General features: G+C 38.8%; 1 protein-coding gene and 1 long non-coding RNA gene across 12 annotated transcripts; one reads left to right on the top strand and one right to left on the bottom strand.

Annotated features, from left to right (window-relative positions):
* Window positions 1-8,988: 8,988 nt before the first annotated feature.
* LOC111919367 (ACT domain-containing protein ACR4) lies at window positions 8,989-11,959 on the bottom strand. The gene is made up of 7 exons (XM_023914957.3): window positions 11,514-11,959; window positions 11,141-11,186; window positions 10,943-11,057; window positions 10,780-10,847; window positions 9,780-10,385; window positions 9,590-9,694; window positions 8,989-9,450 (listed from the first exon to the last, which is right to left on the bottom strand). The coding sequence occupies exons 1-7, from the start codon at window positions 11,585-11,587 to the stop codon at window positions 9,082-9,084; spliced, it is 1,383 nt and encodes a 460-aa protein (XP_023770725.1). The 5' UTR covers window positions 11,588-11,959; the 3' UTR covers window positions 8,989-9,081.
* A 3,211-nt stretch (window positions 11,960-15,170) lies between these two features.
* Window positions 15,171-22,006, top strand: LOC111919366 (uncharacterized). Of its 11 annotated transcripts, none has more exons than XR_002859475.3 (9): window positions 15,171-15,437; window positions 15,571-15,693; window positions 15,770-16,246; window positions 16,383-16,539; window positions 16,625-16,758; window positions 19,240-19,350; window positions 19,427-19,542; window positions 19,902-19,984; window positions 20,101-21,128. It is a non-coding gene; the product is annotated as an uncharacterized LOC111919366 (long non-coding RNA). The 11 variants fall into 11 exon arrangements; XR_002859474.3 differs by having other exon boundaries at window positions 15,172-15,437; window positions 15,571-15,657; XR_002859473.3 differs by having other exon boundaries at window positions 15,172-15,437; window positions 15,571-15,657; window positions 15,750-16,246.
* The last annotated feature ends 280 nt before the right edge of the window (window positions 22,007-22,286 follow it).

The following is a 22,286-nucleotide window of genomic DNA, read 5'->3' as shown; positions in this document are numbered from 1 at the left end:
CGCTACCCACTCCCGAGGATTGACGACCTTTTTGACCATCTTCAGGGAGCATCTTGGTTTTCCAAGATTGAGCTGCGCTCGGGATACCATCAGATGAAGATCAGAGAAGAGGATGTGCAGAAGATTGTGTTTCAGACTCACTATGGCCATTATGAGTTCGTGGTGATGCCCTTCAGACTCACCAATGCTCCTGCCGCATTCATGGATCTCATGAACTGCATATGTAGGCCGATGTTGGATCGGTCTGTGATAGTGTTTATTGATGATATCTTGGTTTACTCCAAGACGCAGGAGCAGCATGCGGATCATCTACGAGAGGTTTTGGACACTCTGAGGAGGGAGAGCTTGTACGCCAAGTCCTCCAAGTGTGAGTTTTGGTTGCGCGAGGTGCAGTTTCTTGGGCACCTTGTCAATCAGAACGGGATTCTGGTCGACCCGGCCAAGGTGGATGCCGTGATGAGATGGGAGGTTCCGAAGTCTGCATCTGAGATTCGGAGTCTCCTGGGATTAGCCGGCTACTATCAGAGATTCATCCAGGATTTCTCCAAGATAGTCGTGCCCTTGACTCGGCTTACGAAGAAGGCCGTAGTTTTCCATTGGGGACCCAAGCAGCAGGTCGCATTCGAGACTCTGAGACATAGATTGTACGAGGCATCGATTCTAACCCTGCCTGAGGGCATAGGGGATTTTGTGGTATATTGTGACGCGTTTATTTCGGGTTTGGGTGCGATTTTGATGCAGAAAGGACACGTTATTGCGTATGCTTCAAGGCAGCTAAAGCCTCACGGGGCGAATTATCCGACGCATGATTTGGAATTAGGGGCAGTTGTTTTTGCCCTCAAGATTTGGCGTCATTACCTCTATGGGGTTTGTTGTACCATTTAAACGGACCACAAGAGCCTGAGGTATCTCATGGATTAGCCGAATCTAAACATGAGGCAGCGTCGGTGGTTAGACGTGGTGAAGGATTATGATTGTGAAATCCTTTACCACCCGGGGAAGGCCAACGTGGTGGCCGATGCGCTTAGCCGCAAGGCGGCGGCGATCAGAAATATCTGCATGCGGATGACAGTAGTGACCCCATTATTGGAGCAGATCCGAGAGGCCCAGCAGGAGGTTATGAAGGAGGAACATCGGAAGAGTGAGCGTATAGTGGGTCAGGTTTCCTCCTTCGACTATAACAACAGGGGATTATTGACACTACACCGTAGGGTGTGGGTTCCATACCTCGGAGGCGTGCGCCGGGTTCTGTTGGAGGAGGCGCACAAATCCCGATTCTCCATTCATCCTGGGGTGACGAAGATGTATAGGGATCTTCGTCTTGATTATTGGTGGCCCTGCATGAAGCAGGATGTGGCATGGTATGTGGAGCGGTGCTTGACCTGCAGGAAGGTCAAGGCCGAGCACTAGAGGCCACACGACAAGATGCAGTCGTTGGATATTCCCCTGTGGAAGTGGAAAGATATTACTATGGATTTCATCACAAAACTTCCCAGGACTGCGCGGGGGGTGGATTCGATTTGGGTCATTGTCGATCGACTGACCAGGAGCGCCCATTTTATTCCAATTCAGGAGAGCATCTCGGCCGAGAAACTGGCCGACATCTATATCAGGGAGGTGGTTGCGTGTAACGAGGTGCCAGTGTCAGTGATTTCAGACAGAGATGTTCGGTTCACTTCCAGGTTTTGGAAGAAGTTTCATGACAAGTTGGGTACTCGTCTGCATTTTAGCACTGCCTTTCACCCGCAGACGGATGGTCAGAATAAGTGGACCATCCAGACTCTGGAGGATATGCTGCGAGCATGCGTGTTAGAATTCGGAGGTAGTTGGGATACTTACCTTCCGTTGGCTAAGTTCTCCTACAATAACAGCTACCATGCGAGTATTGATCATCCTCCCTTTGAGGTGTTATACGGGAGGAAGTGCAGGACCCCGATATGCTGGGGCGAGGTTGGCCAGAGGGTCATGGGGAGCATTGAAGTAGTGCTCAAGACGAAAGAAAGGATTCAGTAGGTCTGTAGTAGGCTTCAACTGCTCAAAGTCGGCAGAAAAGTTATGCTGATAAGCGCCGATCAGACCTGGAGTTCCAAGTCGGGGATATGGTTCTCCTGAAAGTGTTGCCATGGAAGGGCATCATCCGATTCAGGAAATGAGGCAAGTTTGGGCCCCAGGTACATTGGACCGTTCAGGGTCTTAGCCCAGGTGGGCAAGCTGTCCTACAGGTTGGATTTGCCAGCCGAACTCAGCCAGATCCACAACACTTTCCACTTCTCCCAGCTGCGAAAGTGCCTGGTGGACGACTCAGCAATGGTGCCCTTGGAGGACATTCAGGTTGATGGCAACCTTAATTACATCGAGGTACCTGTGGTGATCCTCGACCGGAAGTCGAAGGATCTGAGGAACAAGAGGGTGGAGCTCGTGAAGGTGCAATGGCAGCACCGGAAGGGCTCGGAATAGACTTAGGAGCCGGTGGACGAGATGATGGAACATTATCTAGAGCTATTTCAGGAAAAAGCAGCAAACTTCGAGGACGAAGTCTAAAATAAGTGGGGGAGATTTGTAGCACCTAGTTCTTGGTACGTAATTCTTTTTATTTTTTATCTGAGTGTTTTGCATTTTTGGCCTTGGACTCGGCGAGTTTAAGGACCAACTCTCTGAGTAGAAGCGGGACGGGATGTGGGATTTTAGTGATGGAATCGGCGAGTCGGGTCCCGGACTCGACGAGTAGGCCCTGGCTGGACAAAAACCCTAATCCAAGGTTTTGCACCCTATTTAAACATCTCTTTCAGTCACCCATCGTCCCATTTGCTCCCAGAAGACCCCCATAGCGAACCCCAATCGTGTGAGTGAAGATCTAAGGCCTTTTGAGTGATTTTGGTGCTCTTGTGATCTAAGAAAGGAAGGAAAAGCTTGAAGAAACAAGAAGAGGCTAGAGGGATCCGAGTTTGAGCATCTTCCACAGTGCATTTGAGGTATAAAGCTTACACCTTGCTCATTATTATCATAGATCTATTCTTGAAGGAAGTTAGGGCTTCTAAGAGCGATTTTGGCTACCAACCATGATTGCAAGCATGGTTGAGGGCTAGGGTTTCGGATCTAGGGTTCTTGAGGGACCCTAAGGCAGAAAGCAATTGTTTTAGAACCCATGGAAAGCCTCATGCATGTTGGGAGTTACTTTTTGAGATATTTGGGCTCATTCTTCCATGCATGCACGTAAAGTTTGTAACTTTACGTGCTAGATCGAGCTTAGGGGCTTGGATCTACCATTTGGTCAAGTTTTGTACATTAAATCGAGGATTTTGAGTGTGGACGTTATCGACTCGGCGAGTCTGTTCTTGGGACTCAACGAGTCCAAGGATTTGTGTCCCATATATGTTAAGGGTCAAAAGAACTCTGTTGGGTGTCGGAAGGGTGGTAGCAGGACAGAAGGAATGACCCAGCGCATTGGACTTAGTTTTAGACCTGGAGTTCATGGGACTCGTCGAGTGCTAGAACAAAATCGGCGAGTCCAAGGCAATCTCCTTAAGATTGAAGATGAACTCGACGAGTTGTTCATACAACTCGGCGAGTCGAGGTCAGGACTTGTTCATCAGATGAAGGTGAACTCGAAGAGTTGTTCATACAACTCGGTGAGTCGGATGAAGGATCATTCGATGTTCTTATAGAAGAGGAACTCGTCGAGTCATCGCCAAACTCGACGAGTCGAGTCATGGATGAGGTCGTATAAAGGGATAGGGACTCGACGAGTTGGCGGCCCAACTCGACGTGTCGGGTCAACTTGAAGTTGACTTTGACTTGGACTTGATTGGGGGTAAAATAGTCATTTTACCCTATGAGTAGATGTTAGTTTCTGACTAAGTGTTTTGTGGGGATTGTAGCCGGGGGATTTCCGGAGTGGCGGCAGGCAGAGACTTGCCTCACGAATTATCAGCGGCTACTTGTTCGAGGTGAGTTACCTTCCAGTAGCGGTGGGTCTACGACCACAATGCCGACCCACTAGTAGGAGTTGGATGTTAGATGATTGTCTTTGTGATATTCATCTAGGTTTGCTGTTACCTGTTGTGTTATGTGCTTATATGATATGTGTTTAAGCGGTAGTAGTAGTAGGGGTGAAATAGTCCCCGGTTGTCGGGTGAAATAGGCCGACGGGTACGTCAAGCACCCCAGAATGGCTTGACCTGGGTAAGTCAGACACCTCAGAATTGTCTGAAAGTATATTATGTTATGCTATGTGATTATGTGTTAGTAGTAGGGGATGAAATAGTCCCCGATAGTCGGGTGAAATAGACCGACGGGGTACGTCAAGCACCCCAGAATGGCTTGACCTGGGTTCGTAAAACACCCCAGAATGGTTTGACCTGGGTAAGTCAGGCGCCCCATAATTGCCTGACAATATGTTGTATGGTGTGTGGTATTGTGAGGGAACTCACTAAGCTGCATGCTTACAGTTTTCAGTTTTGTTTCAGGTACCTCTTTAGCGAAGGGGAAGGAGCCGGCGCGGTAGCTGCACATCATACACTCACCTCAGATTCCGCATTATGAGTTTTCCTTTGGATTGTACTATGATATTATCACTATTTTATGATTGGGATTTTCAGACATTATATACAGTTTTATGAGATGTTCTAATTTGACAATGTTCTCCTACGAATGTTTTAATTAAAGTTTATAAAAATGAAATTTTTGGACGTGAAAAAAATTGGCCGTTACGTATTCTAAAGGAATTCCCGACTGAAAAATGATAGACCTAGCTACATTTAAAAGATGTCTATGTTTTCTCTTCACAACGCCATTCTGTTGTGGAGTGTAAACACAAGATGTTTGATGAACAACTCCATTGTTTTCATTAAAAGATTTTACATGGGAATTTAAAAATTCAGTTCCATTATCAGATCTTATAGTTTTAATATTAACAATAAATTGATTTTTTAACATCTTGAAAAAAAATTGCATAACATTAATAAACTTCATCTTTAGACTTAAGAAGAAAAACCCATGTAGCTCTTGTGAAGTCATCCACAATAATCAAGAAAAACCTGAAACCACCAACATACTCTATTTGATATGGTCCCCACACGTCTAGGTGAATAAGCTCTCCTAAACACTTAGTGACATGTTGACTATTGTGAAATAAACCCTAGTCTATTTTGCTTTATGACACACATCACAAGGAGGTAACGATATATTACTGAATTTAAGCTTATTTTTAACCACATTTAAAGCCAGATCAGCAGGATGACCAAGCCTGATGTGCCAGGTAAACTTGGAAACACAACAAGAAGTTTTAGGAATGGAGGACTTATTACCTGATATAGTGGGATCAAGATAATAAAGCCCCCCCAGATTGATTACCAGTGTCCACCGTCCCCTTGGACTGTGAATCTTGAACATAACAGTTGTGCTCATTAAAAACAACTTCACACTTATTATCTTTACACAACTTATGAATAGACAATAAGTTTATATTGAAATCAGGGACCGCAAAGACATCAAACAAAATCAATGAATTAGACAAATGTAAATTCCTAATTTTGTTAATTTGGGCAGAAGACCCATTTAGGTGACTAACTTTCAAATTTAATTTTGAAACATCAATTGAATCATGAAGTAATGACTCAGAAGTAATCATGTGCTGACTAGCTCCTGATTCAACAACCCATTTCGAAAGATTGGAATTTAAAAAAGAATTGCATGAAATACCTGCCATATTGGCATTAACAGATGACCCATCCAATCGTTGCTTATTGTCACCAATGAGACTAAGAAACTTAACATATTGTTCACTTGTTAGATAATGACAATCAGAAGCACTAGAACCAGAAGATTCAGGTTTAAAAACATATTTAAGATCAGAACTACTATTAACAGAAAAACCTTTTGACTGATTATTATACTCAGACCTTGGTTTATAATCTTTGGGATATCCAATTATTTTGAAACATTTTTCTATAGAATGACCCTTTAAACCACAATTCTTACATTGAGGAACTGGGCCCTTAGATTTAGTTTTCTTTTGATCAACAAATTTAGACAGAAAAGCTGAAGAAGTGTTCTTATTGTTAGAACTTAATAGATTTGACCCATGTTTTTATTAGACTCTTCATGAGACACCAAAGAGAAAACATTTTTAACAGATGGAAGAGGATCCATTAATAAAATGTGACTTTTAACTTGATTGTAGGACTCGTCTAAGCCACTTAAATACTGCATTAGCTTCATTAATTTTGAATGACTATTATAACTAGCAGAAGCTTCACATGTGCAATCAGTTATATTAGTTAAGCCATCAAATTCTTTCCAATAAGAATCCAGTTTATTAAAATAATCTGACAAAGACAAACTGCCCTGAACAAAGGAGTTAATTTTCTAATGTACATTAAAAATGACAGACCCATCAGCTTTATGATAAGTTTCAAATAACTCTGCCCAGACTTCTTGAGCACTCTCAGAACAAGCATGATTAGCATATATATTTTCAGAAATGGACCCAAGAATCCAAGAACATGTAAAAACATTAGCTCGTTCCCATTTGGATGCTTTAACAGGATCATTAATAGGTTTGGTCACAGTTCTATCAGTAAAACCGAGTTTGTTTCGAGCTTTTAAAGCTCTAATCATGGAACTACGCCAAACTATGTAATTCTCAGTTCCTAATAGTTTGAAGTTAATGACACTAGTAACTTCATTATCAGAAGGATGCACATAAAGAGGATCATCTATATTAACAACAAAATCATTTTTACTACTACTAGAAGACTCATCAGTTGGATTGGCCATAATCAACAATTAATCAACAGATCAAGAAAAAAATACAGTAAACTGCAATGACCAAGTCCAGATGATATCCATAGTATGTTGGGATCCAGGACCGTCAAAACAGAAAGAACAAATCAACAATCAAAAAAATAACTGGTGTACTCAAGACACCAGGATCTCCAACAACTATACTAAGAATAAGATGTAGAAGGGAACAAGATACTCTTACAAAGGTCCGATTAGACACCTTGAAGAACAATACATTTTTACAGATCGACTCTCGTTATTCCGTTCCCTCTAGAGTTAAACGGTGACAAAATTCGTTCTCTAGAGAGTTATTTCAGAACACAACCGAGATTAATCGACCAAGAAGAGATCCACCATGGTTCACCAAAGGAAACACCAAATTAGTCTAACACCAACAATAAATCTCCATAGAATCTGAAAAAAGAACACAAAACTCACAGTAACCGAGATCTTAACTGAACAAGAAACAAGAAGAAGGATTCGACTTAGGGTTTTGAAACCCTAGATCGGAATCAACATCAAACCTTCACAGATTCAGACAAATACTTAGAGATTTTTTGAAAGACTCTAAACAACTCAGATAAGAAAGAACAGGGACGATTAAAAAAATGAAAAAGAAAGGAAAATGAATTGTACCTCTTCAAAGCAACGCTAATGACCGATTGAAAACGCAATTGAAACACTATGCTTTGATACCATGAAAAAACTTTGAACACAATTCTTTCCCAACATCATCAACCCTTATATCATTAGAAGATTAAGAGTCAGAAGGTTAACATCAACATATAGAGAAAACCTCACTACAATAAGCCTACACTACTCTCACAATAATTCACACTACAATGATCTATAAAAAACATCATCAAGATCGATCAATACATAAAAAACCCTAACTATTATGAACTGTGTATACGAGAGAAAATAAGCTTTGTGAAACTAAGTGAATGAAGTTGCAACAGCTGATAACACCACTATATAGCCGGGTCAAGGATGACCCGAAGACCCGCGTAGAAACCCATCTGAGAAACAACAAATAACAACTTGCACCCTTCAAAACAAGTAACTAAACAATATACACCCTCAACTTCAAAATGTTAGTTTGACAAAATAAAAATCTTATTAATTTTAACACCCTTCATCATACTCATCACTAGCAGAAGTACCAAACCTTAACCACTAAAATGGCCATAGAGAACAACTTTGTAATTGCCACATGCTTCTAATTCTTCAATAGCACACTTAGACAATGACTTTCACCAATGTTTGTGTAGACTTTGATTCCGTATGTTTATCCACAAACTTAGACAACAAAATGCTAGTAAATAGGGATACTTTCATCATAATTTAGTTCTTTCATCATGTTTTGAAGGTCATATATGAAAAATTCCTCACTCTCAATAATATCAAAATAGTTTATTAGTTTACATGATCGTTGATATAACTTTTTCCTGAGAACACAGTGAAAATCCTACAATGATGCATATTTATATCGAAGATGTTATGATATCCTCCTATAAAAAACAATAAATAAATATACATGGACCTACTTGTGAGAAGAAAAATGACATCTACGTCAGGTTGTTCTAAGAGACCAAACATGTTCCAAGAGAGAATTCTAGGAAAGGAAAAGGCAATAATCTCTCATGTGCGCCGCTCATGGGGAGAGTTAACGGGTTACAGGAAACAATGGTCAGACTAAGGGACCAAGGGTGAAAATGAACAAAGAAGTAGGGACCAAAAGTTTACCTCAATCTTAAAGACTAAACCTACAAGATTTTCGAAAGCTCAAGGACAATTTCTATAATTTATTCCTAAACTTATGAATTAAAATAGGATAAATATATATCTATTTTATACCGACATCCTAAAAAAATCTACATTCTTTTAGATATTCCTTTTGGAACACTTGTTAAACTTTGTGCAAATGTTATATAACGAAGTCTGTTTATATCTGATGGCTGATATTTTTGTTGACTACTTGCACGATTATCTAGTAAGATCTCATGCAGGATTCTATTCATGTGACCAATTCTTCACGGGGCCCCTATTAATACAGCTGTAACCTGTCTCTTTTAAGTTTGTCCCCATCGTACAGGGGCGTTGATAGTTGATACGGTGGCACCACCACCTTTTACAGTCACAGAAAGCGACGGATCACGGTGGTTCCATAACATCCATTGTCATCCATCCAAAAAAAAAAAAAGATAACCAAATCTATCTTAATTATCTTCCTAATTAAGATATAAACAATTACCATATACTATATGATATAACAACATCATCCTCTTCTCTATTTCTTTAAGCTACTTCCGAACACGAACTAATTAGTCCCAAAGTGTAGAGAAACTTTTCCGATCTAGTTCTAAACAAATGACTCAAAGAAAACCTCCCTGTTGGGGGTGAATTAGGGTTCGAGTTCTTCACCATTGACACGCTGTCTTCCTTCACTTTAAGTATGCACTCACCAATTTCACTTCGAACTGCTTCAATTGTCTCACTTTTAACCTCATCTCCAGATGAATCCATCACATAGAATGTGTTTATAGCCTTTGATCCTCTCGTTGTCACCTCTGCACTCGTGACTGAAAGCCCGTTTTCTCTAAAGATCCGAGTCACATCCGATAAAAGCCCCACCCTGTCTTCCCCACTTAGCTCTAGCCTCACCCCCTGTATATATATCACAAACATTTGTTACATACTGCATTTGACATGCGACAAAAATTAAAGCTTTTTGTATCACCCAAAAAGGTGGAAGACTTTATTTTCATAATAAAAAAAAAAATAGCTCTAGAAAGTTTGTATTTACCTCTGAAATCCGCCTCTTGATAGCTGCCTCAAGGCAATGAATCACACGTTGCCTCTCGGCTTCCGAACTAATCGGGCATCCATCTGTATGCCGTATGTAAAATTCCTTAAACAACGCAAAAAACACAACATATTAGAAAACAAAATCCCATGATCAAATTAATGTTTTTCTAGAAGCTTTAAAAGGATACCTGAGAAGCTTCAGCTCCTTCGGCGATGATGGTGGCATGAAAGACGACATATTGCATGTCAGTCAGTGTACAAACCACATCAAACAGTAACTTAGGTCTATCGCGACACCTTGCATTAACGACAGTATACCCTTTTTCACTAAAGTTTTCAACTGTCACTAAAGGTTTCTCATTGTTGGAGATTGTAGATAGATCAGAATCAGACCCATCTGTATCGTAATCCCTATCTGCATACATCAGTTGATGGAGCCTTCTTTGGGTATGGGTCGACCCGAGGGAAACCGCGGTTTGGGCGCCCCGTTTATCTTTATCGCCTTTTAAAATGGAAACAAGAAGGTGTTTGATTTTAGTGAGTCGATCGGGATCTTCAACCGGGAGTCGGGTCGAGTTATCGGTTATGTAAACAATTGAAGCCATTCTTGAATTATGAGTCCAGATTTCTGCAGCTACAACATTGCATTTTAGGTCTGAAAGAACTGCAAAGATTTCAGAAAGTAAACCGGGTCGATCACGCCCGGTTAACTCGATGGTGGTGTGTTGCATGGCTGATTGGACCCCGACTGAACCCCTTAACGATCTGAAACTGCACCCTCTTGGTCCAAGTGACTGCAACACATAACATTCTAGATTCAATGTTTGACTTTTTTTGACTTCCAATCCTAAAGTTTGTTGGGTTAAAAATGTGTAAACATAGAAGTACTAAGTCGACATGACAGCTCTTTTACATTAAAGAACATAACATGGGTTTTTGTACTGATGTTTGGTGTTTCAGAAAAATTGTCTTCATTCCAACACGAGATGTAAAGAAAAAAAAAAAAGTTTGTTTCTTGATTTTTATACCAAAAAGAAACAAGATAAAGCAGTCATGAACGCTAGCCACACGAATGGATAGAACGTGTGTGTGGCTTTTAGTAGCAACATATTCGATAAAGAACATGATAAGAATCTTGAATCAGAAAGTGAAATTCAGAGGATTTGGTGAAAGATTTAATCTTTTTACCTGTTGGATTCGATCAGCAACATTATCTTCTGTCAGCTTATTTCCATACTGATCAGTAACGTGAAACACTGCAAAGAAAATGAAAAACATCATCTTTTTAATTATAAATTGTTAAAATCAGTGAAATTTAATTTGGATTTAAGGCATTAAACTTGTGAATTACCATCCATAAACCATTCGCCATCTGAAGAAATGTAAGCTCTTTTGATTAGTATATTCAAATCGGTCAAAACCTGAACCACTTCTAACAAGCTCCCTCGCTTGTTGGCACTGTCAACCTACCAGATAAACAGAAAGTATTCACATAAACTTTGAATTCCTTTGTATTTGAAGAACATTGAGTTGATTAATTCAGTTATACCTTAATCAAGGTGGCTTTTCTGTCTGTGATGTTATCGACAGTAACCCTACAAACGCATATACAGAACTCGTCAAGAAAGATACAAAGAGTCGCCAATTCTTGAAATTACCCCAATTTAGCCAAGAATCGTTCATCAAAATCAAGCAATTGCCTCGTAAATTGAATGAATAAAAACGATTCATATACATCAAACGTAACTACAACGATTCAGGCCACACATTGTACGGAAAAACCAATGGCTAAATCGTTCAAATGCACGATTTGAAGCCGGAAAAGCGTAATTACAAGTTAAAGACGATTCAATTAAGTTAATTTTGATAAGGCGACAAACCCTAAATCAAATTGAAGAGGATAATAAGTGAGATTTTCTTACCTGGGTGGATGCATACGATTGAGAAGCTTGGCAAATTCCTGATCGACATTCAACGAAGGAGACCAACAATCCATTTTCTTGAATTGTAAAGCAACAACGATAGTTCTAGAGAGACAATGAAGAAAATCAAAGTTTAATTTGGCGAATCTTGAAACACTTGTTTGTGGGTCTCAAGTATGCGTTACGTATGAAATTCTAGATAAAGAAACGAGGAGGGGTGAAGGGGAATGATTGTGGATGTGTGATTAGATTGTATGGAGTTCTACTCGGAGGGACATACACGCAGATAAGAAAAAAGCAGGAGGAGGAGGAGGAGGCGGAGAAGGAGGAGACGGCGGAAGAGCGCAGGGGAAGTAGACGACTACTACTGCTCTCCCTTTGTGTCTGCACAACTTCGCTCACTCGCCAGATAGGTATGATAATAATAAATCTCTTTATATTAGATGCTGTAATCTATACAAAATGTTTAGACTTATATAGTAAATTTATATTAAATGCCATCTAAAAAGATTTTTATAGAGTTTGAGAGAGGATGAGAAGTTAGTATATATATATATATATATATATATATATATAAGGTTAGGTTATTTTGTTTTCACTATCTATTGTGTGCATGTATGACTGATTTTGGACCAATCATTTTAGTTATTTTAAGAAAGTAATTAATGCATATTACATGTCAAAGATATACTCCCTCCGTCCCATATTAATAGTCCATGTTTCTATTTTGGTTTGTCCCAAAATAATTGTCTACTTTTAAAAATAAATACATCTTTTACCATAATACCCCTCATTATTAGTTAAATTACCATATAATTAAATGCAACTATCATAGAATTAAATGCAACAGAAGGGTAAGACTATCATTTCCTTTAATAAAGTTAATGGTAATTAATGTTTTCTTAAACTGTGTGTTTTTTGTCTATGGACTATTATTTTGGGACGGATGGAGTAATAGGTATTAATTACATCTTCAGCATTTAATAAACATTAATTACTTTCTTAAAATAATTAAAATGATTGGTCCAAAATCAATCATACAGACACACAATAGATAGTGAAAACATTTGAACCTAACTCTCTCTCTCTCTCTCTCTCTCCCTATATATATATATATATATATATATATATATATATATATATATATATATATATATATATATATATATATATATATATAAGTTGTGATAAATTTGAACAGTAAACTGATTAATTTATCACCAAAAATGATCCCTGTAATGTTTTAGCTCTTTTAGTGGTCCAACCTAATTTATTTGGAGGGGGTTTTTGGAAAGTTGATTTATTTAGGGGGTTTGAATTTTTTTTTCTGAAGGTTACGTGGTCTGCTTTAAGCAGTCGGTGATACTAATTGTTCATTGTGAACACGTATTGTTCCCACCGCTACTTTCAGTTTGTTCCTTCCATGTAACCATCCACCGCCTTGAATCTCTCACCGCCTCGCACCTTCCTATATTTCACATTCCATCTTCAGTCTTCTCTCATATGCATCTTCCAGCGATTTCTCTGATTTCAGTCGATGGAACCCTCCCGAGTTCTACAGGGGAACATCGTCAATAAGGAAGATGAACCTGTTGCTGCTTGGATTTTGCGTAAGTTGTCTCTTTCTTCTATTTGATTTTCAATTTTTGTCTGTTGTTGTTTGGATTTTGAGTACGTTGACTCTTTCTTCTATTTGATTTTCAATATTTGTTCGATCGCATTAGCATGAACACCTAGGTTGGAGCCGAATGTGTCTTCCAAACGAATACGAAGGAATTTCTCAATCTGAGCCCTAAATAAAACCCGAGTATAGTTGCAGTTTGCCAAGTTGCTACCGGGACAGATCGAAGAATAAGAGAAAGGAGGAGGTTGTACAGTGGTTTAGAAACAAATAGGTTTCTAACACAATACTCCACCGCATGAATACTTGGGTAGCTTTTACCCACCGCCTCTCTCATCTAATATATCCATTTGCGTACTGCTCCTTAAGTAAGATGACTTTTCTCCGATTTCTTATTTAACGAGCGTGTGTCCCTTAATCGCCAATGATTTTAGTCCGTTTTCCGTCCATGAATTTTGTTTTCTTTGTTGCAGTCGGAGTGAAGCTCCTTGTCACCGCCATTGAAATCCAGCGAAGTGTGCACAAGGTCTCTAACTGCAGAGTTGCCGTCTATACTACTTTTAATGGAGCATCTATCATCTGTTACGTCTTTTGACGACCTAACGGCGTCGACCCTTTCCTTTTGTTTAGGCATCAACCTGTGCTGAAAGATAACGCGATAAACCCAACGGTTCTCGACCGCTTCCATCTCTACTTCATTTGAATTTCTTCTTCCCATGATGTAAAAGGCTTGTATTCTTAAATCTAATTACATCCTATAACATAATATTTGTTTTAATTTTGATCTTAACTGGCTTAAATTATGTGCTTTGTAAGATGGAAATAGGTAAGTAACAATAGGTTTCGCATGCTTGGTGATTTTCAAAATGCATAGCAAGTGTTCGATGGATTGCCTCAATGAAACCACTCAAGGTGATATTAGTTTAATTGATATTTCATAATAGGGATCCAATACATCAATGTCAATTTGCTTTAGTTGTTATATCTTTCTCCTTACAAGTAAATGAGGAAACTCGAGAAGTGAAACGAAGTAAATTTATCGATTACCTAATTGCAGGTAAGACTACAGTCATCAGTTATCATGCATTGAAACTAGAGACAATTTCAAAGTAGATAGTTGTTGTAGGCAATGGCTACATTGGAGTTGATTCCAGTGATGTCTACATAACAATAATATAGTACAACTTTATGAATAACTTTATAATTTTACATAGGTGGCATTTGTAGAAGCTTTACATCAGTTTATGCCTGGATTTGATCCTGAAATTGGGAAATTGGCTCAAAGGGCACTTATAAATCCTAGATAGAAGACCCAAAAGATACATCGGAGGTGGCTATCATGATCTAGAACTATATAAATAAATTTCAGATTAATCTTTATAATTGTATATTTTTATATATCATGTGTTTGCAAATATATTTTACCTTTGTGAATTTATATTTCTTACAGGTAAATGCTACTCTTAATGCAACTGGAAGAGCTCCATTCACAGAAGGTGTTGGTCTTGAGAGTGTAATCAAAAATCAAAGCCATATTAGCGCAAGCAATAACATACAACAAATTGACAATCTACAAAGCAGTTTAAAAGCGAAGAGTGTGGAAATATTACATGTGGACTTGGTCTTGCTGAGTGTTTATCATGTTTGGAGAGAAATAAGAGATTTTGGTTAAGAATTTATCTCATAATCCTACTTTATGTTACATAATTGATGTTAAAAAAATTAGACTCAATTTGTTAGGTCTTAAGGTCGGAGAGATTGGTTGAATATAAAGTTAACTAAAACAACTACCTTTCAAAAAACAAATCTGAAAAAATAAATACCTTTCGACCCATGCGAAAGCATGGGTTCCTTCACTAGTATATATATTAAAGTTGTGAAGGAAAAGAACAGTAAAATTGGCATACTTTGTCCACCTTTGGTCCCTTAATTTACATATCTGGTCCCTCTACTTCTTTAATTAATTTATATCATATCCTTTTGTTTGTCTTCTATTCCGTTACTTTAATTTATTACTTTCTTTTCTTTGTTTTGATTAATTTAAGGGTTTCCGCTCCACCGCTTTCACCAGATTCTCGATTGTTCTTCACCCTCTCATATTCTCTTCATTCTTCCTTTTGGGATAGTCACGTTTAGTCCACCGCCTTACGATCCAACCAGTCGATCTGCTTCTTCTTGATCCTTCATAACCGCCTTCGCATCAAGTTAGCCTTTCCTTGCATCTGTGTTTCTATTTGTTAGCTATGCACCTCCGCCACCCTTTTCACTTTTGGTCCAGACCACTGAAGAGGACTTTGGAGCAGGTAAGCTTCCTCCCAACGGATACATGACGAGAAAGTCTCATTTTTTCCTCTCTCGCATCTTCTACACTTTCTCTTCTTCCCACAACTTCTTTTTTATTAAATTAACTGAGTTGGGTTTCTTCCACACAACAAGACCGCCATGAACGATCGACCCTTTCGAGGAATTGTCTTCATGTGTGCCACAATCTGGATTTTCAGGCTTCTGCTGAAGCCTTCGCTGGTAAGATTTTCCATATGAAGGGTTGATTCATAGAAGGTTGTCGCTTCTTCCCTATTTTTCTTGAGTTTTCATCTATGATCCTTGATTTTCAGTTGTTGATTCCTTCAATCAGGTGAATCTTCTCTATGACAGCTTAGTTGAGTTCTGTACACCAGAGATTTGGCCGACTGTTTTTTTTTTTAATATTTTCATTATATCTCCACATATGATGCTTTATGATGTCTAAGAATCAGTTTTTTTTCCCAAGGTAATATCACATTTTTCTTGAATTTCTTTGGTTTCTTGCACACAAGTTGTTTTGATGCATTGTCTGTATGTGTATTCTAATGCAACCGTCGTATGAGCGCCATGAATGAAACTCCCAAGTAGAAATTGCACAGACTCACTCTTCCTAACGGTCTCTGTGTTGCCACCGAGTCTAATCTAGCCTCCCAGACGGCTGCCGTTGGGGTATGGATTGATGCAGGGTCATAATTTCAGATGGAAGGGAACAATGGGGTTGCTCAGATATATTGCATTGCAGAACTCGAGTTTTGATGAGACATTGATCAATCGTGAGCGTGGTATTATTCTACATAAGACGGAAGAGGTTTGTGTGTTTGCATTCTTATTTGCCTTGATTCATTTTGGTTTGTAGGCTAAGATTAGAATTAACACCTAGTTCCAGCTACAACTATAGGATAATCATGTATCAGCTGTTTTACTGATTGTATATGTTATTTCAGATGAGAGCACAAACAGAAGAAGTAATCTTTGATCATTTGCATTCTACTGCTTTCCAATACACCCCCCCCCCTTGGAAGGACCATTCTTGGACCTACTGAAAACATCCAGAAGATAACTTAAGATTACATTTCAACCCACTATGAAGCTCACAGAATGGTATCCAACTCAAACTTTAATCTTTCTACAAACCATTTTAGTATGATGTAAAAATATAAGTTTCTACTCTTTTTATCTGTCACAGGTAATTTTAGCTTCTGGGACTATTAAACATGTGAAGCGATTAAGGAGCGAAACATGATTTGGGAGTATATGCTTACACTGTCCGGTGGTAATGGAAAGATAGACAAAGACCGAACTTTCTTAGATGGAGAAGAAGTAAGTATTTAGTTTACAAGTTTCTAATGATTAGTTTTCACAAGCCTTATGTTTTTTTTTAAATTTTAACTGACCTAAAATCGTAAATATGTGAAAACTATTTTTTTTTTTGTTTTTGTTTTTTGTTTTTTTTTTTGTATTTCAGCAGATGTGAAAATGATTCTGACATTAAAATAGGACATTTTAAACAAATCAATTGAAAAGGTCAATTATTGTTGAAGGTGTGGACTTTGTTGTTGCACTTACACATTTGAACTGCTAAACATTAAAAACTAAATATTTTAAAAATTATATCGTCTTCGATTGTAACGACCCAATTTTCACGTCCAAAAATTTCGTTTTTTTAAAACATTACTTTAGAAACATTAATAATTAAAAACATTGTTTGATCAAACCACATCACAACGTAAACCATGTCTAAAAGCCAAATCATACAGTCATTCGAAATATCAGAGTATAAATCCCAGAGGAATCTCGTAAATGCGGAAACCAGTGTGTGTGTATGATGTGCCGCTACCGCGCTAGCTCCTTCCCCTTCGATGAAGAGGTACCTGAAACCAAAACTGTAAACTGTAAGCACAAAGCTTAGTGATTTCCCCCGTAATACCTCATACCATGCAAGCATACAACATTCAGCTAGGAGTTACGGGCGTCGCCCACACTCATGAAGATACGGGCCCTGCCCACACTTTGCTAGCCGGGAGATACGGGCCTCGCCCACACCCTACTATCTGGGAGATACGGGCCTAGCCCACACTTCATTCTCGGAGAGATACGGGCCTTGCCCACACTCAACCGCTAACTCATAATATACAAGTATCACACAGACAACAAGTATAGACAACTCTATCATACTGACACATATATCATAATTAACTAAACCAAGAGATACGGGCTCGGCCCACACTCTAGTGCTAACATCTCGTCTACACGGGTCGGCCTTGGTGCCTTAGACCCGTTCCTACTGGAAGGAAACTCACCTCGAAATAGCGGCTGGTCTGTGTGGGAATTGACTGTCTGCTGCTGCTGCTGCTCCGGAAATCCTCTGGCTATAATTCCCACAAAACACTCAATCAAACACCGCTAACTGACCCTCGGGTAAATTGACCATTTTATCCTTGATCAAGTTAAAAGTCAAAGCCAGAGTCAACTTTCAGTTGACCCGACTCGCCGAGTTGGCTCCCCAACTCGTCGAGTCCTTATCCAATCAATTGTCCTGCAACCCGTCTCTACTCGTCGAGTTGGGCGTTGACTCGACGAGTTCTCCTTCTAAACTGATATCCAAGTCCTTCATCCTACTCGCCGAGTTGTATGAACAACTCGCCGAGTTCATCTTCATCCGATGAACAATTTATGCTGTGACTCGCTGAGTTGTATGAACAACTCGCCGAGTTTGTTCTTGATCTAAGAAGATTGCCTTGAACTCGCCGAGTCAGGGCGTTGACTCGCCGAGTTCCTTCATGGGTGAGTTCGGCTACCAACTCACCGAGTCCACCCAGGACTCACTACTCAACTCGACACAACAAAAAGGGGACAAACTCGGAGACTCGAGACCAGACTCGCTGAGTCAGATGAGCGACTCGTCGAGACTGTTTCATGCAATAGCCATATACGCGTTTTTGCTCGAATCTATTCCATGCCATTCATAGATCTGGGCTCCTAGGGCCTGGTTTACACATAAAGTTTCCAACTTTACGTGTAGATCATCACCAATAAAGGTTCTAAGGCTCAAAGTGCACCAAAAGGGGTAGATCTAGGGCTTGTGTGCAATATGACTCCATAAAGGCAGTAGATCCAAGCTCCAGGGACTGAATAGGGTCTAGATCTAAAGACTAACAACCTGAATCAACCAACAATGCACAACCAAGCTTGGGGCATGGTTTAAGAAGGACTTTAATGGAGTAATAAGCGTAGAAACAGAGGGAAAACGAGTTATACCTCAAAGAAATTACTGAGAGAACACGAAGATGCTTGGCTTCCTTCCCTTCCTCTTGATCTACTCCTCTTCCTTCTCAAAATCTTCAAGAAAACACACTAAAAAGCCTCAAACTCACAAGAACAAGGGCTAGAATGTATGGAGAGCTTCTGAGGGTGAAGGGGGCGGAGTTGGGGTGCAAATGGTCGGTTTAAATAGGGTGCAAACCCTTGGAAATTAGGGTTTCATCAGACAGCGCGGACTCGCCGAGTCCATAATATGGACTCGCCGAGTCGCCAACTTAACCGCGTCCCAAGTCCCGTCTCTACTCGGCGAGTCGGGCCTCCAACTCGCCGAGTCCAAGGCCAATAATACAAAATACTCAGATAAATCTTACATACCAGGAACCAGGTGCTACATCGATTCAATAACATCAGGGCCAATATTTTATTTTTCACGTTTTCATATCCACATGTATTTTTTTTTATGTTCCTTTTCACACGTCTGCAATTTGTTTTTGTTGTCTATTCTACATATGTGATTTAATACAAAATGCTTATCAATAGTTGTTGGCTACAAAGAATTTATGACACAATCATGGAGATGAGGTACCATAATACATGGTCTTAAAGACATGAGGAACCAAGATTTACAACCGATGATTGCAAACAGGGAATGTATGTCTATTTGGATTTTCATATCAGCAATGATGAAATGCAGTTACTCAAATGATAATGAAAATAGATTTTATAGGAACAAAAAAAATCACTGGCGGTAAATAAAGTACTTGGAGCTGATGACACAAATGTTCAAAAAGTTACACTTGCCAAGGCTATCTCTAGCAGCGGTCAGCAAAACAAAAGGCTTGGGTAAACACTTAATAAGCAATGACATCACCGAACTACTAATATTAGCAACTCATACATTTTGATTCTTCTTTAGTGGAATAATATGGTAAATGTGTTATTTTGTTTAGACCAAGCATTTTTTTTACTTCTTTTTTTTTGTTGGGAGATAAGCTTTTATCATATATAATTTATTTCGTAGTAATTTGCAAGGAAAGCCAATGGAAACACCCGTTATGTCTATATTATCTCTATTGCAAAATTTGAAATAATTGTGACCTGTGAGCACATTATTAAATTTTAATTTATTTTCATTGTCTTTTTTGGTTACTAAATCCGTAGTAATAAATCTGTGCAGAAACTAACATTCATTATGTTTGCAGTTTTAATTTTGGATTTATGTTTTAATTGAACTGGGGATTTAATTCAAATTACAAGTGACCATATCGACCCTCTCTGCAGCCGGGTAAGTAATTAGTAACTTCACTTCACGTCTATTTTGTTTTATAGATTTACGGTTACCAATTTTGGTTTATATTGTTTTCAAATCCCCTGTTCACGATGTACGTTGTTTATGTTCAGTACTTCAAGGAACTAAAAGTGTCGGGGAATGGTGCATCAACATTGTTGCACATAGCGTTTCATGAATGTGAATCATATGGGGGCCAACTACTATAAGAGGGTTGATCAAGGAAAATCTCCAAGGACTGTCATTTGGATCATTTCATTGGTGTTGAGTGGTGGAGCATATCATATCTGCAAATATAGATTACTGGAATTCTTTAAATTGAAATTTTGATGGGTTTCACCATACCTAGAGGAGGGTAGAAGAAATTCAGTTCCTTACTTCAATTTTTTTTCTTCTGTGCCAATAAGGATCAGGTTGCTGTCCACCGCTTCTTCTTACTCTCTTCCGATTAAAAATCCCTAAAACCACCGCACTTCCCCATTTCTTCTCCTCACCGTCGATCCGCACTCAGTCTCCTCTGTCTTTTCCAGCCCTAAATTTGTTGACGGAATATCTGTCGATTTTATAGATCGTTCTTCCTTCGAAGTCGACACATAAATCCGTTTTCCCTCTTATCCCATCAAATATCTCTCTCCGTCGATTATCTATTGATTTTTGCTTCGTAGATGAAAATACAAATCAATTTACCAATGGTTGATTGACAAGTGGGCGCTCCCTTCGCCAGCCTACTAGCGACGTCTACCATGTTCACGTGAATGTATTATGCTTCCAAGAACATCGGCCATTGAGTTTCCCCCCCAAAATTAATCAAACCTCACTATCCAGTTTTTTCTTTCGTACCTTTCTACCTTGATAATCGATTCGTAAGCCCTAATCGGTTGAACTCTTTCTCCGATTTGAAGTTCGTGAATTTTAGAGGTGCGTTGTTGCTCACTTTTTTGTTTATTTTTTTATAACCAGACAACAAATTTGAGTAGAAAATTGGTTTCATAGACAAAACGTAACCACATTATACTCAAAAAGTCAAAATCGTCATTTGGAGTTGTACTTTGGTAGAGAGGTGTTCTTACAAAAACTTTATAAATAATTGTTGCTGCCGCACTTGCTATTTACTTTGCAAAACAAAGGGGTCATTATATTATAGCATAGTGCAACATATTTGTGTGTTTGTAAATGGGCGAAACGTACACAATAGCAACTTACTTTATTGTATCTACCAATTAGAACAATGTCCTATACTTCCACTCAAAAGCAACAACTTCCGACCCCCGCAACGCGGGGGTCACCTTTCTAGTTAGTATTAAATTTCGATTTCGTATTGGTATCGAAATGATACTAAATTCAGACATACGAGACGATATTTGAGGTATTCTAAAATCATAAAATTCAGGGTTTAGTATCGTCTGTATCGGTACTAGTACCGCAAAACCGTTACCGGTAATATTAGTTCGTCTGGTTGTTCGACTCGATACTCAGTATCGATTTTCTATCTATTTCGATATTTGGGATTTGCGAGTTGATACCAGTTTTGTCTCATGTTTATCCCTAATTTCAGATACCTATTTAAAACAATGACAAATGTTGATTTTTTATATCAGTAAACTATGAAGTATGAACTATTGAGAGGTGGCAAAGTGAAACATATATATTCGTTGGTGTAATAGAAGTACATGAGACCCAGGCGTGATTGGATTGACAAGGGGTTGAGGTGGATCTGAAATGAGGTTAAGGTAAGTAAAGTTCTGTTAAGTGGGAAAGGCGGAGCCTATGTTTAAAGGAGGAGACCGAGATAGACATGTCGTTTTCTCTCTCATTGGCATGTTTTTGCCATTTCATACTCGTTGAGTTGGACAACGCGAGATGGAACTCGACAATTTGAGTGGAGCTCGACACCTCTCCTCCAAGGACTTATGGTTATGATTTATGGAATGTTTGACATTTATAAGAGTATGTAACCGTTTGTAGTTTTAATTACTGATTTTTGATCAAACCATCATAATGATTTGATGTTGTTTTTAACATCATTCTATATTAGACTAAATATAAATATTAGTTAGGAATAAAGGTGCATTGCAAATATAGATTGAATATATGACCAAGTTGTGTTCATTATATTAAAAAAAATAAAGGACTATGATAATAATTGCATGATGGTACTTAAGAAAAAAAACAAAATTAGTTATTTTCTATATTAGAACCATCAGAAAGGTAAAATGGACATTTTTGTTTAAAAATTAAAATAGGAATTTGCAGATTTATTGGGATACATGCAAATTCGCTTCTCGTCTATCCACTAAGA

Source organism: Lactuca sativa, chromosome 3 (assembly GCF_002870075.4).
Source record: "Lactuca sativa cultivar Salinas chromosome 3, Lsat_Salinas_v11, whole genome shotgun sequence".
Lineage (NCBI taxonomy): Eukaryota > Viridiplantae > Streptophyta > Magnoliopsida > Asterales > Asteraceae > Lactuca > Lactuca sativa.
Note: the sequence above shows the minus strand (reverse complement) of the source record. Positions and strands in the feature narration are given on the sequence as shown.

Bases quoted from the DNA above. Each gene is read 5' to 3' on its own strand.
- LOC111919367 (XM_023914957.3), bottom strand. From the start codon at position 11,587: ATGGATTGTTGGTCTCCTTCGTTGAATGTCGATCAGGAATTTGCCAAG. The intron at 11,187-11,513 runs GTAAGAAAATCT...ATGCGTTTGTAG, and splicing joins AATCGTATGCATCCACCCAG to GGTTACTGTCGATAACATCA. The intron at 9,695-9,779 runs GTATCCTTTTAA...GCGTTGTTTAAG, and splicing joins AAGGAGCTGAAGCTTCTCAG to GAATTTTACATACGGCATAC.